Below are 14,581 nucleotides of genomic sequence, written 5' to 3' on the forward strand. Positions count from 1 at the left end.
ACATGAGGGAGAATTACAGGCTGATGGAACAGCAAAATCATGGAGACCAAAGAGGCACAGGATATATTTGAGTCTCTCGCGATCTTGGTCTGACTAATGCTTAGAATGCCTTTGTAGGAATGACTTGAGAGATTGACAGTCAGCTTGCAAATGTCTGTGTGTAGCGTGTCAATGGAAATCATTTATGGGTTTTAAGCAGATGAGAGATATGATTTAATTAGTCTATTAGAATATTCACTGTGCAGCACACAGAGAAATGATCTAGGAATGGCAAAGCTGGAGGCAAAAAGAGCAAATAAGGAAAAGACAGAGACTTTCCTACAAAAAATGTAAAACCTTTAAATGGTAAATAAATAAAATGGAAAACAAAGATTACAAGGAGGTACTTTCAGTAAATACAACCAATACTGAATATCTTTCACTACAAAGAGCTCATACAAATTGACATTAGCGTGGAAAAGACATGATATATATTCACAAGTGTGGATATATAACATTTATACTAAAATGAGGAAATATTTATCCTCATTTGTTAAACATAGTAATCTAAAGGGGACAATAGGAAGACCTGGTCTGCTTTTTAATTAACAAATAATTTTATCAAAAATCATAAAATACATATAAATTTTACCTATTACCTTATATGGGAACTGTGAAGGAAAAAATATAAAATATGTCATATGCCTGAAATTTTCATGTAACATAATTAAAATAGGCAAAAAAATAGATATAAACTCCAAATATAATTACAAATAGTTGGTGGAATTATTGCATAGCCACAAAAAATAAAATTTTGATTAGTAGCAACATCAAGACATATTACCCTAAGTAAAAAAGTACACCAAATGGAAATGACATAAAAATGTAAAAATATTATATTTGCAGTATGATGTTTTTGAAAAGTTTAGAATGGAAAATGCAAAGTTATTAAGTGGTAGAATTATAAATGATTTAATAAGATTTTCCTGTAAGCATTCTGTAGCTTCTTCCCATTATTTACATAATTTAAACAAATAGACTATTTGTGACTTTGTAGTCTTGAAATCTGAGTTCCATCTCTGCCTCTAGTTTTCCTCTTTCAATCAGTCAGGTGCCCTAGATAATTCTTTAGATTTTTGCCTAAATCTAACCATCTAGTACAGTCACTGAGGACATGTCCTCTAGAGACAAAGAGATGAGGGTTTAAATCTCTCTTCTGCTATTTACTAACACTGCGATCTCCAGCAGATTATTTAACCTCTTTCATTTCCTTTTTGGTAAAATCATTTTATATGGTTCTGTTAAGAATTTTTTTTTTCTTTTTCTTTTTTTTTTTTTGAGACAGAGTCTCACTCTGTTGCCCAGGCTAGAGTGAGTGCCGTGGCGTCAGTCTAGCTCACAGCAACCTCAAACTCCTGGGCTTAAGCGATCCTACTGCCTCAGCCTCCCGAGTAGCTGAGACTACAGGCATGCGCCACCATGCCCGGCTAATTTTTTTTGTATATATATATTTTAGTTGTCCATATAATTTCTTTCTATTTTTAGTAGAGACGGGGTCTCACTCTTGCTCAGGCTGGTCTCGAACTCCTGACCTCGAACGATCCACCCGCCTTGGCCTCCCAGAGTGCTAGGATTACAGGCGTGAGCCACCGCGCCCGGCATGGTTCTGTTGAGAATTGATAGCAATAATGTTAGTGAAACAATGAACACAGTATTAGGGAATTGTTATTATTCTTGATGCCGGCCTAATTTAAGACCTTTGTCAGCTCATGCTTGGACCACTGCAGTGAAGTCTAGACTGCCCTACATTCTCCTGACTCCAGGCCATCCTGTTAAAGCTTGACCAAATAATCTCCCTAAAATGGTGACCCAGATCACTTCAAGTTTTCCCTGCTATCCACTGTCACCTGTAGGTCTGAATTTAAAGACTCCATAGTATGTCTAGCTATATACTGAATATTTATTGAGATACAGTCATGCATTGCTTTACAATAGGGAGACATTCTGAGAAACATGTTGTTAAGGAATTTCATCACTGTATGAACATCAGAGTGTATTTACACAATCCTAGATGGTATAGCCTACGACACATCGAGGCTAGATCGTATAGCCTATTGCTCCTGGGCTTCAAACATGTATCACATGCTCCTGTACTGAATACTGTAGGTAGTTGTAAAACAATGGTAAGTATTTGTATATCTAAACATATAAAAGATATAGTAAAAATATGATACTAGAATCTTATGGAACCACTGTGTATATGCGGTCTGTGGTTGACTGAAACATTATGCAGTGCATGATTGTATACACAGACATACCTTGGAGATACTACAGGTTTGGTTCCAAACTGTCTCAATGAAGCAAATATTGCAACAAAGAAAGTCATGTGCATTTTTTGGTTTCTGAGTGCATGTAAAAGTTATGTTTACACTGTACTATAATAAATATGCAATGGCATTACACCAAAAGAAAACAATGTACATACTTGAATTTAAAAATACAGTATTGTTAAAAAATGCTAATGATTATCTGAGCCTTCAGTAACTCATAATATTTTTACTGATAGAGGGTCCTGCCTCAGTTTTGATGGCTGTTGAATGATGGTGGTGGTGGTTGCTGGAGATTGGGGTGGCAGAGGTAATTTCTTAAAATAAGACAACAATGAAATTTGCCTCATAGTTTGACTCTTTTCACAAAAGATTCCTCTGTAGCATGTGATCCTCTTTGATAGCATTTTGTACATAGTAGAACTTCCTTCAAAACTTTTTATTCTCAAATCTTGCTGCTGCTTTATCACCTAAGTTTATGTTTTGTTGTTATCTTTTCTCGTCATTTCAGCAATGTCCACAGCATCTTCACCAAGAGTAGATTCCATCTCTAGAAATACGTTATTTGCTCATTCATAACAAACAGTTCCTCATCAATTAAAGTTTTATCATGAGATTACAGCAATTCAGTCACATCTTCAGACTCTACTTCTACTTCTAGTTCTTTTGCTATTTCCACAAAATCTGCAGTTACTTCCTTCACTGAAGTCTTGAGCCCTTCAAAGTCATCCATGAAGATTGGAATCAATTTCTTTTAAACTCTGGTTAATGTTGATATTTTGACCTTCTCTCATGAGGTCAGAAATGTTTTTAATGGCATCTAGAATGGAGAATTTGTTCCAAAGGTTTCAATTTACTTTGCTCACATCTATTAGAGGAATCACTATCTATGGCAGCTATAGCCTTACAAAATGTATTTCTTAAATAATGAGACTTGGAAGTTGAAATTACTGCTCAGTCTGTGGGCTTCAGAATGGATGTTGTATGAGCAGCCGTGAAAATAACATTCATCTCCCTGTACATCTCCGTCAGAGCTCTTGGGTGACCAGATGCATTCCCAATAAACAGAAATATTTTGAAAGAAATCTTCTCCTGAGCAGTAGGTCTCACTAGTGGGTTTAAAATACTCAGTAAACCATACTGTAAACAGATATGCTGTCATCTAGGCTTTGTTGTTTCATTTGTAGAGCACAGGCAGAGTAGATTTTGCATAACTTTTAAGGCCCTAGAATTTCCAGAATTGTAAATGAGCATTGGCTTCAAGTTAAAATGACCAGCTGCATTAGCCCCTAACAAAAGTCAGCCTGTCTTTTGAAGCTTTGAAGCCAGACATTGACTTCTCCTCTCTAGCTATGAAAGCCCAGCATCTTCTTCCGATAGAAAGCTATTTAGTCTACATTGAAAATCTGTTGTTTAACATAGTCACCTTCATCAGTGATTTTAGCTAGATCTTCTGGATAACTTGCTGTAGCTTCTACATCAGCACCTGTTGCTTTTACCTTGCACTTTTATGTTCTGGAGATGGCTTCTTTCCTTAAACCTCACAAACCAACATGTACTATTAATAACTTCAAACTTTTCTTCTGCAGTTGTCTCACGTCTCTCAGCCTTCACAGAATTGAAAAGAGTTAGGACCTTGCTCTGAATTAGGCTTTGACTTAAGGGAATGTTGTGGCTGGTTTGATCTTTTACCCCAACTACTAAAACTTTCTCCATATCAGCAATAAGGCTGTTTCACTTTCTTATTATTCATGTATTCACTGGAGCAGCACTTTTAATTTCCTTCAAGGACTTTTCCTTTGTATTCACAACTTGGCTAACTGTTTGGCACAAGAGGCCCAGCTTTTAGTCTATCTTGGCTTTCGTCTTGCCTTCCTCACTAAGCTTAATCATCTCTAGCTTTTGATTTAAAGTGAGAGACGTGTCTCTTCCTTTCACTTGAACACTTAGATGCCATTATTGTAGGGTTATTAAGTGGCCTAATTTCAATATTGTGTCTCAGGGAATAGGGAGACCCAAGGACAGGGAGAGAGACAGGAGAAAGGCCAGTCAAGAAAAAGTCTAAATACACAACATTTATCAATTAAGTTCTCCAACTTACATGGGTGTGGTTTGTGGCACCCCAAAACAATTGCAATAGTAACATCAAAGATCACTGGTCACAGATCACCATAACAGATATAAGAATGATAAAGAGTTTTGAAATATTGTGACAATTACCAAACGTGACACAAAGACATGAAGTGAGCACATGCCATTGGAAAAATGGCTCTGATAGACTTGCTTGACTCAGGGTTGCCACAGCCCTTCAGTTTGTAAGAATACTGTGATATCTGCAAAGCACAGTAAAGTCAAGCACTGTAGAAAGAGGTATCCGTATATATACTTTTAATAAATAAATCTCATATTTTTCTGGCTATTGCTATCATAATATATTGTTATATTATTAAATTGTTATATTATTAAATTGTTATATTGTTAAAACGTATTATAATTCCTTTACCTGGTAGTGGGAGCTCACTTTTGTTGTTGAGATGCTCTATTTTCTATTACATTAAAATTTGCTTATTATAGTAATTCTGTAAGCATTTTCCTGGTCATTTGATGACCTTGGATATTGCAAAATTTCTGATGTGTAAAAGTAATTACAATTGGCAAATTAGGTAGACACCAAATTACAGTACTTCGTACTCAGAAGCCTGGGCTGATGGCAACGAATTTACCAGTCCTGCGACTAACATTCCAGTGTCTGAATAACTTAGAGACAGTGCAGGTCTTGCCCACCAGCTACATAATAACAGTGCTTTCTTGAATCAAAATTTCAGGTTGAAGTTGATGAAAATAAGAAATTATTATCATTGTATCTTATTCCAATATAGTGAGTTGGCTAAATGAAACAATTAAAATAACACAGTTTCCTGCTTGATGTAAAAGTCTTTTTTTAGCAGCTCTAGTTTATGCTAAAGAATAAAAATAATGAAAAGGAAATTTTCAAATGATATGATGAAGACTTTTAGAAAGCCTTAAATTCCTTCCTACTTATTATTAGTTTTGTGACCATATGACAAACACTGTGATCTAACTCCTAAATCCATTACACCACATTCAGTAAATGTAGGCATATAAAGTACTCTGTCATCTGTAGTCATTTCAAACTGCATTCAATATCTTGGTTCCCAAGTGCATTTGATTTTATTAAAAGCATTCTGCTGCAACATCCATTCTTCCTAATTGGTTTACAGATTGCCCCCACCATTCAGGCAAATTTTAATTGCATTTCCCACAAATCTAGTTTGATTTATGGTTCCTTATTTGCTTTATATTATTTATAATAAATCAGGGTAAAATTCTTAAGACATGAAATAAAATTTATAACGTTCTCTCTTCTACAAATGTGGAACTAACCTAAGCATTTTTAACAGTATTTTTGCTTGTTTTAGAAGTTTTTTAGTCAAGCTACAACTATCTGTGTGGTTTCCAATAATGATATCTTCATTACTGTTCCAGAGTTAATTATATTTCACTTGATTTTTCATGTACAGATTTTTGGAATTATTTGGAATGAATTATGTATAGAGTATAGAAATGTTGTATCCTCCTATAAAGCCTAGGTGGATACATGTGTATTTGGAACAGAAAAAGTATTATCTAAGGACTTATTGACAAAACATCTACATAAAATTAGGTAGTGCCATGATGCACTGAGAGATCTAATTGAGAACATTCTAATTGGTTTTACAAATTACAACGTTTGGGCTGCAAAGAGTAAATTTAGAATAGATCTATAGCAGAATCTGAAAAATATAAAGTGTGTAAAAATAAGTAAATAGCAGAAATATAAAGACAGAGAATAACAGAGACTCAAGAAAAAAAAGTCCTCACTACTGAGTGATAACATATTACTGTGGCTGATTTGTAAAGTCCTCTCCTAAATAAAGACTTTCTGTGGAACTATAGGTGGGGAATAACTTCTGTACAGGTTCACGAACATTTGTTAAAAGAAAGAAGTTTAAGTTCTCTATATCAATTTATAAGAAGTTTTCTAGCCTTTCTTAGAAATGTGTTCATTTCTTCAAAAGTTTGAACATGAAGAATTTAAAGTTCAGAATGAGAAACATTGGGATACATTCAGTAGAAGAGACCAAAAGAAAAGAAAAATTGATTTTTAAAGAAATGGAAAGAAAAAGGGGGAAAGACTGATTATCTCAAGCAAACTTTAGGCCAATTAAATAAGCGGGAGGCTTATTATCAACAGCAAAAATAATTACTTGACTTCTGTTAATAGAAAAACCTGAAACAGATGGTTAGCAGATGATGACCAAACAAAATATCTGAATAACGGTTGTGTTTGAGATTTTAAAATGGAGGATTGCGAATTTCATCTCTACTGGAACAGTGAGGCGGGTTAAAAACGCCTGCAGCCTCAGTGGAGACCACATGAGTAGCATGGACTTCCACCCCACCCAGCAGTAATGAGACTGTCTCCCTTCCCACTGCAGTGGGGTCAGAGGCCACCTAGTGGAGAGTCAGGAATATCACCACTGCCCAGTGCTAATGAGGCCACCCCATCTGTGATGTCAGTGTAGACAATACTCCTACCCCTCCCAGCCAGGGGGGTGTCAGTTCTCGTACCCAACCATCACTCGGTATCAATGAGTCATTCCCTCCTTTGGTGTCACTAGAGGCCATGCAAGGTACTGAGACTTCTACCCCAACTTGGCAGTACTGAGGGTGGCACCTTTCCCTCTATCCCTGCCAGAGAGATGTCAGAATAAACAAGCTAAAACAGAAGGTTTAAGATTCAGAGTCTCGTAATATAATACATCAAATGTCCAGATTTCAATAGAAAATTAGTAATCCCACCAAGAATCAGGAAGATCTCCGAGTGAATGAAAAAAAGGCAATAATTACCAACACCAATATGACAGAAAGGTTAGAAATGTTTGGAAAAGAATTTTAAAATAGCCATTGCCAAAAAATGCTTCAATTAATAACTGTGAACACACTTGAAATAATGAAAAAGTGGAAAATCTCAGCATAGAAATAGAAGATATAAAGAAGAGCCAAATGGAAATTTTAGAACTGAAAAGTACAGTAACTGAAATTAAATAAAAGAATGTTTGGGCACAACAACAGATCGGAGGGGCCAGAAGGAAGAATCCACAGCCTTGAAGATAGAACTGTTGAAATTACTCAAACTGAACAGCAGAGAAAATAGACTAAAAGGAAAAAAGAAGAATCTCAAGGATCTGTGGTACTATAACAAAAGATCTAACATTAACATCATGGGAGTCCAGAAGGAGAGCAGAAAGATTCCAAGCCTAAAAAAGTACTCAAAGAAATAGTGGCTGAAAAATTCCAAAATTTTATCAAGAGACATAAATGTACAGATTCACCAAGTTGAGCAAAGTTCAAACAGGAATAACCCAAAGAAATGCATGCCAAGGCTCATCGTAATTCAACTTTTGAAAACTAAAGACAAGCGAAAAATCTTGAAGTACTAAGAAAAAAGTGACACCTTATCTATAAGGGAAAAACAATTCTAAGGACAGTGGATTTCTCATCAGAAGCCATAGAGGCTGGCAGGAAGTGGCACAATATTTTTCAAGTGCTAAAGGAAAAGAACTGTGAACCTCAGATCCTATTTCCAGCTAAAATACAGTTTCAGGAGGAGGAAATCAAGACATTCTCAGATAAAGGAAAGCTAAGAGAATTTGTCCCCAGCAGATCTACTCTAAACAAATGCCTAAAGAAGTTCTCTTAACAGAACAGTGCAAAAAATAAGGAAGGTTGGAACATCAGGAACAAAAAACATGAGAAAATATGGGTAAATACAAAAGACTCTCCTTTTTCTTCTAGAGTTTTCTAAATTTATTTGACAATTGAAATAAACGTTATAAAAGTTGCTGATACGACTCTAAATGTGTGTAGAAGAAATATTTCAGCCTAAATTATATTCTAAATAGAGGAGGGTAATGGGATGTATAGATAGGTAAAATTTCTACATTTCGTTTGAACTGATAAAATAACAATATCAGTAGGTGTGGTAAGGCTTACTTAAGCCTTAATATATTACATTGAATGTAAATGTCTCAATTAAAAGACAGAGATTAGTAGAGTGGATTGAAAATCCATGAACCAATGATATGCTGTCTACAAAAAAAACCTCATTTCATATGTGATATAGGTAGGTTGAAAGTAAAGGGATATGGAAAATGATATATGAAGTACACAGTAATCAAAAGAAAGTTGGGCTGAGTACAGTGTTTCACTATAATCCCAGTGAGTCAAGAGGCTGAGGTGAGAGGACTGCTTGAGGCCAGGAGTTTAAGCCTGGGCAACATAGCAAGACCCTGTCTCAACAAAATTTTTTTTATATTAGCTAGACATAGTGGTGTGTGCCTGTAGTCCCAGCTACTTGGGGAGGTTGAGGCAGGAAGACCCCTTGAGTCTAGGAGTTCAAGCCTGCAGTGAGCTATGATTGCCGCCACTGCACTCTACCCTGGGTGACAGAGTAAGACCCTGTCTCTAAAAAAAAAAAGAAAGAAAGAAAGAAAGAAAGAAATTTGGGGAGCTAGGTACATAATGACATGTGCCTGTAGTCCCAACTACTCAGTCTGGAAGCTGAGGCAGGAGGATTGCTTGAGCCGAGGAGTTTGAGACTAGACTGGGCAACAAACATAATGAAACCTGTCTCAAATACACACACACATTCACACACAGAAGTTGGAGTAGCTATAATAATATCAAATAAAGTAAACTTTAGAGAAAAAAATTACCAGAGACAAAGAGGGACACTGCATAATGAAAAAAAGGGTCAATCTAGCAAGAAAACTTTGTATTTTTATTCCTAAGTGAGTATGCACCAAAATACAGTGGGCAATTATGTGACAAAAAAAAAATGATAGAACTGAAAGGAGAAGTAGACAAATTCACAATTCTAGCTGGGTGCTTATACACTCCTTTCTCAACAACTGATAGAAAAACCCCCAACAGAAAATCAGCAAGGATATAGAAGAACCCAACAACATCATCAAGGAACAGGATCTAATAAAATATATGGAACATTTTACCCAGCAACAGCTGAATACATATTTGTTTCAAGTGGCCATGGAACACATACCAAGATAGAATATGTCCTGAGCAATAAAACAAACCTCAACAAATTAAAAAAGCTGAAATTGTACAGATACTTCTAAATAATCCATGGGTCACAAGGGAAATTAAAAAATACATTAGACTGAAGGAAAATGAAATGCTACATGTCAAAGTTTTGGGACATAGTCAAAACTGTACTCAGAGGGAAATTCACAGCACTAAATGTATACATTAGAAAAGAGAAACAGTCTCATCAATAATCTAGGCTCCCATTTTTAAAAACTAGAAATAGAAGAGCAAAATAAAAACAAATCAAGTAAAAGAAAGGAAATAGTAAAGATAATAGCATAAATGAATAATATTGAAAACAGAAAAATAATAGAGAAAACAATGAGACAAAGAATGGGTCTCTGTAGAGACAAATAAAATGGACCAAATTCTAGCAAGATTGACAAAGAAAAAAGGGAAGGCACAAATTACCAAATATCAGACATGAATAATGGATATCCTACACATCCTGAAGACATCAAAAGGATAATAAGGGAGAACTACAAATCAACTCTATACCCCAAAATTTGATGACTCAGATGAAATGTATCAGCTCCTCAAAAAAACACAAACTATCAGAAGTCATCCAGTAGGAAAGAGATAATTTAAATGGCTCTACAACTGTTAGGAAAATTTAATTTCTCATTACAAAACTCCATGTCAAAAGATGTCAGAAGAAAAAAATCCCGTGAGCATATTACTTAATGCAGAAAACACTGACAAAGTTGAATATTCACTTATAATTAAAAATTTTCGGAAAAATAGGAATAGAGGTTGAAACTTCCTCAGCTTGATGTAAGAGTCACAGTTTTATTCGTAAGAGCCCAAACCAGGAATCAATCCAGATGACCTGCAATGGTGAATGGTTAAACAAACTGTGGTACATCCCCACCACACAATACTATTCAGCCGTAAAAAGCAATGAATTATTGATACAGGTTGAATATCCCTTGTCTGAAATCTCCAGTGAGCATTTCCAATGAGTGTCACATTGGCACTCAAAAGGTTTTGAAGCATTTCAGATTTTGGATTTTCAGATTAGAGATACTCAACCTGTGTACACAACAACTTATATGAATCTTCAGAGATTTATGTTGAGTGAAAAAAGCCAATTCCAAAGAGTTACATACTGTATGATTCCTGAAATAACTAAATTACAGAAATGAAGAAGAGATAGTTGTTGCCAGGGGGCAAAGGATGAAGGGAAGAAAGAGTATGACTATATAAGCACAAATTGAGAGAGCTTTGTGGTGATAGATATGTTCTCTGTAGTCCGTAGCAATATCAAGAACCTGGTTGTGGCCGGGCGCGGTGGCTCACGCCTGTAATCCTAGCACTCTGGGAGGCCGAGGCGGGTGGATTGCTCAAGGTCAGGAGTTCGAGACCAGCCTGAGCGAGACCCCGTCTCTACTAAAAATAGAAAGACATTATATGGACAACTAAAAATCTATATAGAAAAAATTAGCCGGGCATAGTGGCGCATGCCTGTAGTCCCAGCTACTTGGGAGGCTGAGGCAGTAGGATCGCTTAAGCCCAGGAGTCTGAGGTTGCTGTGAGCTAAGCTGACGCCACGGCACTCACTCTAGCCTGGGCAACAAAGTGAGACTCTGTCTCAACAAAAAAAAAAAAAAAAAAAAAAAAAAGAACCTGGTTGTGATATAGTCCCATATATAGTTGCAATGTATCACCATTGGGGAAACTGCACAAAAGGTACATCGGTTGTCTGTGCAGTTTCTTCAACTGCATGTAGATCTACAATTAATCAAAGTTAAATAAGAAAAACAAAATAAATGAGGCTTTTACTAACCAGTAATCAGTATTACATAATAACAATACACATGTGCATGCACATACACTATCCACATGCACTATCTCATGTAATTTTCTGTAATATGTATTCATGCATTCATGCTGGTTTAACTTGGTCACGTTTTCCTCCATAGATATGGTCTCTCACTCTTTTAAGGTGTTAAGATGGTGCCGTGTTGCTAGATGGTAACTTTTTTTTAAAGTAACTTCTTGGCAAAATAAAAATTTGTCAATCTTTTATCAGTTACCAAAAAGGAGAGTCAATATTTATTCCTCCATGAATTACAAAAGTCCATGAATGGCAGCTCTACAGTTTCCATTAAGCAATATAGTTACAAATGTCCTCCTTTGTATGTAGCTTCCAGCTTAGAGAGCTACACAAAGTAGTTGTCAAATATATGTGGTTATTTAACAATTCAATCAATTTGGCTGAAAATGGTGTCTCATAATTCTAATGCCAGAACAAATTTCAAATATTCAATGAGTAAGAGAAAATCTTGCTTCCCACTGGTGATATACCCAGTGTCGCCTCAGTCAGAATTATACTTATGTAATTGTACACTGGGAATAATGTGCTGTGTAGTAGAGTGAATTCTAAACTCTGATGAATGCCTTTGTGTTACTCACTCTTCAACTTCACCTTAGCATTTAATCATGTTAATAAGACATTTCTTAATATCCCACTCAATTTCAAATATTACCCTTTACATATACATTAGATATAATGTATTTTTCATATCTAATATATTTATTTTATTATATATTATTTTAGATAGATTTTAATATATTTATAAAATTAAAGTATTAATAAGCATATTAAAATTATATCAAATAACTTAAAATATTAAGTTAAATTGTTATCTTGTCCATATTAAATATTAGCAAAATAATCATGATTTTATTAAACTAATATACTAAATGACTAGTATTTACTTTTTTTTTTACAAACATGGAAAGATAATCATGTTTAGAGCATGCGTAAAGAACAATACAGTAGTCCCTAATTTTCTAAATAGTTCGCTTATCACTTTGAATTTTGTAACCTAATGAATTAATTCCAATGTAAATAATGCAGATTTAAAAGATGTACTCAAGGCCAGGCGCCGTGGCTCACGCCTGTAATCCTAGCACTCTGGGAGGCCGACGCGGGTGGATTGCTCGAGGTCAGGAGTTCGAGACCAGCCTGAGCAAGAGCGAGACCCCCGTCTCTACTAAAAAAAATAGAAAGAAATTATCTGGCCAACTAAAAATATATATAGAAAAAATGAGCCGGGCATGGTGGCGCATGCCTGTAGTCCCAGCTACTTGGGAGGCTGAGGCAGTAGGATTGCATAAGCCCAGGAGTTTGAGGTTGCTGTGAGCCAGGCTGATGCCACGGCACTCACTCTAGCCTGGGCAACAGAGCGAGACTCTGTCTCAAAAAAAAAAAAATAAGTAAATAAATAAAAGATGTACTCAATATGAATAACTCTATAGGAAATATTTCATTTTGAAAATTTCAATGTTGTAGGTAGAAGATTGTCATGTATTCTAATGTTACTTTCTTGTGTATTCATATTACCAAATATATGCTATGCATACACATAGCAGGCTACAGTTTTTCCTTCTAAACTCTCATTTATCATTAATTTTATTTTGCATTTTTATAGTTTTGTTGCTAATATTTATATTATGAAAACATATCCCACATTTTAGGTTTATGTAGAAAGATTGAAAGGAAATATTTTACATATATAACTTCAATATTCCACAAAGTATATCAGACCTAAGATGAGAATTTACAATCATTAGAAATTTTAAGTCTTAACATTCTGAACTTAAATGCCTCTATTAAAATGTTTTCCTTAAGCATAAAGTCAGGCTTCTCTTCCTTATGAAATGATGTTTTAAGTAACATTTTCTAGGAATGATTTCTAAAGTAGCCTGAAATAAAGTAGACCTTTAATAGTGATTATAGAATAATTTTTTCCAGATGTTTGTATTGACATGAGATTTGTCATCCCTTATAAGATAACGTGGCTTTATCTTCCAGCATATTTTACACAAACTGAAACTTTTAAACAAACAGAAAGCCTTTTCATTCGTGATTTTTTTTTAGTATGTGTTAAAACCTAGTAACTATTTTTTTTTTTTTTCCTTTAAGGTGAGAGGCCCTCCAGCTGCAGGAGCATTTAAAGAAAGACCAACCAAGCCCACGGCATTTCGAAAATTCTATGAGCGAGGTGACTTCCCAATTGCCCTTGAGCACGATTCGAAAGGAAACAAAATAGCCTGGAAGGTAAGTCAGGGCACAGCTGTGCTGGCCAGCTGCGCTCGCTGAAGTGACATCTCCCAATGCCAAACAAACTTGGCTGCTAAGTAAATAAACTGGAGTAATTTCTCAGCAGACTGAAGATGGTGGGTAAGCTCTTATAGAAAGCCCCCCTGTGTCAGTCGTCCACCTCGACTAACAATTAAATTACAGCTTGCAAAGAAGAAAATGACAGAGTTGCTTTGCCTTAGAGAATTGTCAGCTGCCCATTCATCTCTATTTTTATGAGAACCTGGCAGCCCAGCCTGTTTCAGGCAGTCCATCAAGTGATGGAAGTGGCGGCTGGATGCAGAGAGCAACAGCCATTTATCTCCCCCAAATTTCACCTTCCTGCAGGACACTTCCAAATGGAAGCTTTAATTACCTAAATGGATAGGTCAAGATTGTCTGCTCCCTGGAAATGCAGAGTAGAATACAAACGAAGGCCGATCCCAGTCCTGGCCCTCCTCTGTCTGCAGCCTGTGTCAGCCCGTGCGATGGCTGTCATACGTGCCTGTTAGAGGCTGACCTCCACTGCCGAAGCCATTACAGCACAGACATTTTTCTGACAAAAGGTTAATTGGCTTCAAAATAAATGTATTGCCTAATGACTCCATTCTAATGTGGTTGTGTTTCTTTCTAAAAGGCTCACTGATGTTATTTGTAAAAACTTGCCAGTCTCTTAACTGGAGAAGGCTTTTACATTTAATTTGAAAAATGAATGCTGATCTCTAACCGGCTTCTGCTATTTAATTATTTTTGTTATCAATGACTTTGCTTTTGGTGATATTTATCAGCTAAAAGGGCTTCTCTGCCTACAGACAGCAAAGCCATTGCACATGTATGAGCATCACATTAGGTTAAGAAAAATAAAAGGTTCTGGCCAACTCTCAGTTAAATTAAGCAATTGACACATTTAACTAAAAAGTCTGGGGGTCATGTCTGAAGGCAAATTTAGGAATTGTTCATAATTAATAACAAATTTGTGTTAAAAAATAAAATTATCAAGTTCAAGAATTCATTGAAGTAT

General features: G+C 35.7%; 1 protein-coding gene across 2 annotated transcripts in view; it reads left to right on the plus strand.

The window, feature by feature from the left end:
* Positions 1–14,581, plus strand: part of PACRG (parkin coregulated) — a 473,831-nt gene that overhangs the window by 53,404 nt on the left and 405,846 nt on the right. For both annotated transcript variants that reach the window (XM_069488529.1, XM_069488528.1), the window contains exon 2: positions 13,405–13,539. In XM_069488529.1, the coding sequence (XP_069344630.1) occupies positions 13,405–13,539 (135 nt within the window). The remainder of the gene's footprint in view (positions 1–13,404; positions 13,540–14,581) is intronic.

This window comes from Eulemur rufifrons, chromosome 15 (assembly GCF_041146395.1).
Source record: "Eulemur rufifrons isolate Redbay chromosome 15, OSU_ERuf_1, whole genome shotgun sequence".
Classification (NCBI taxonomy): Eukaryota; Metazoa; Chordata; class Mammalia; order Primates; family Lemuridae; genus Eulemur; species Eulemur rufifrons.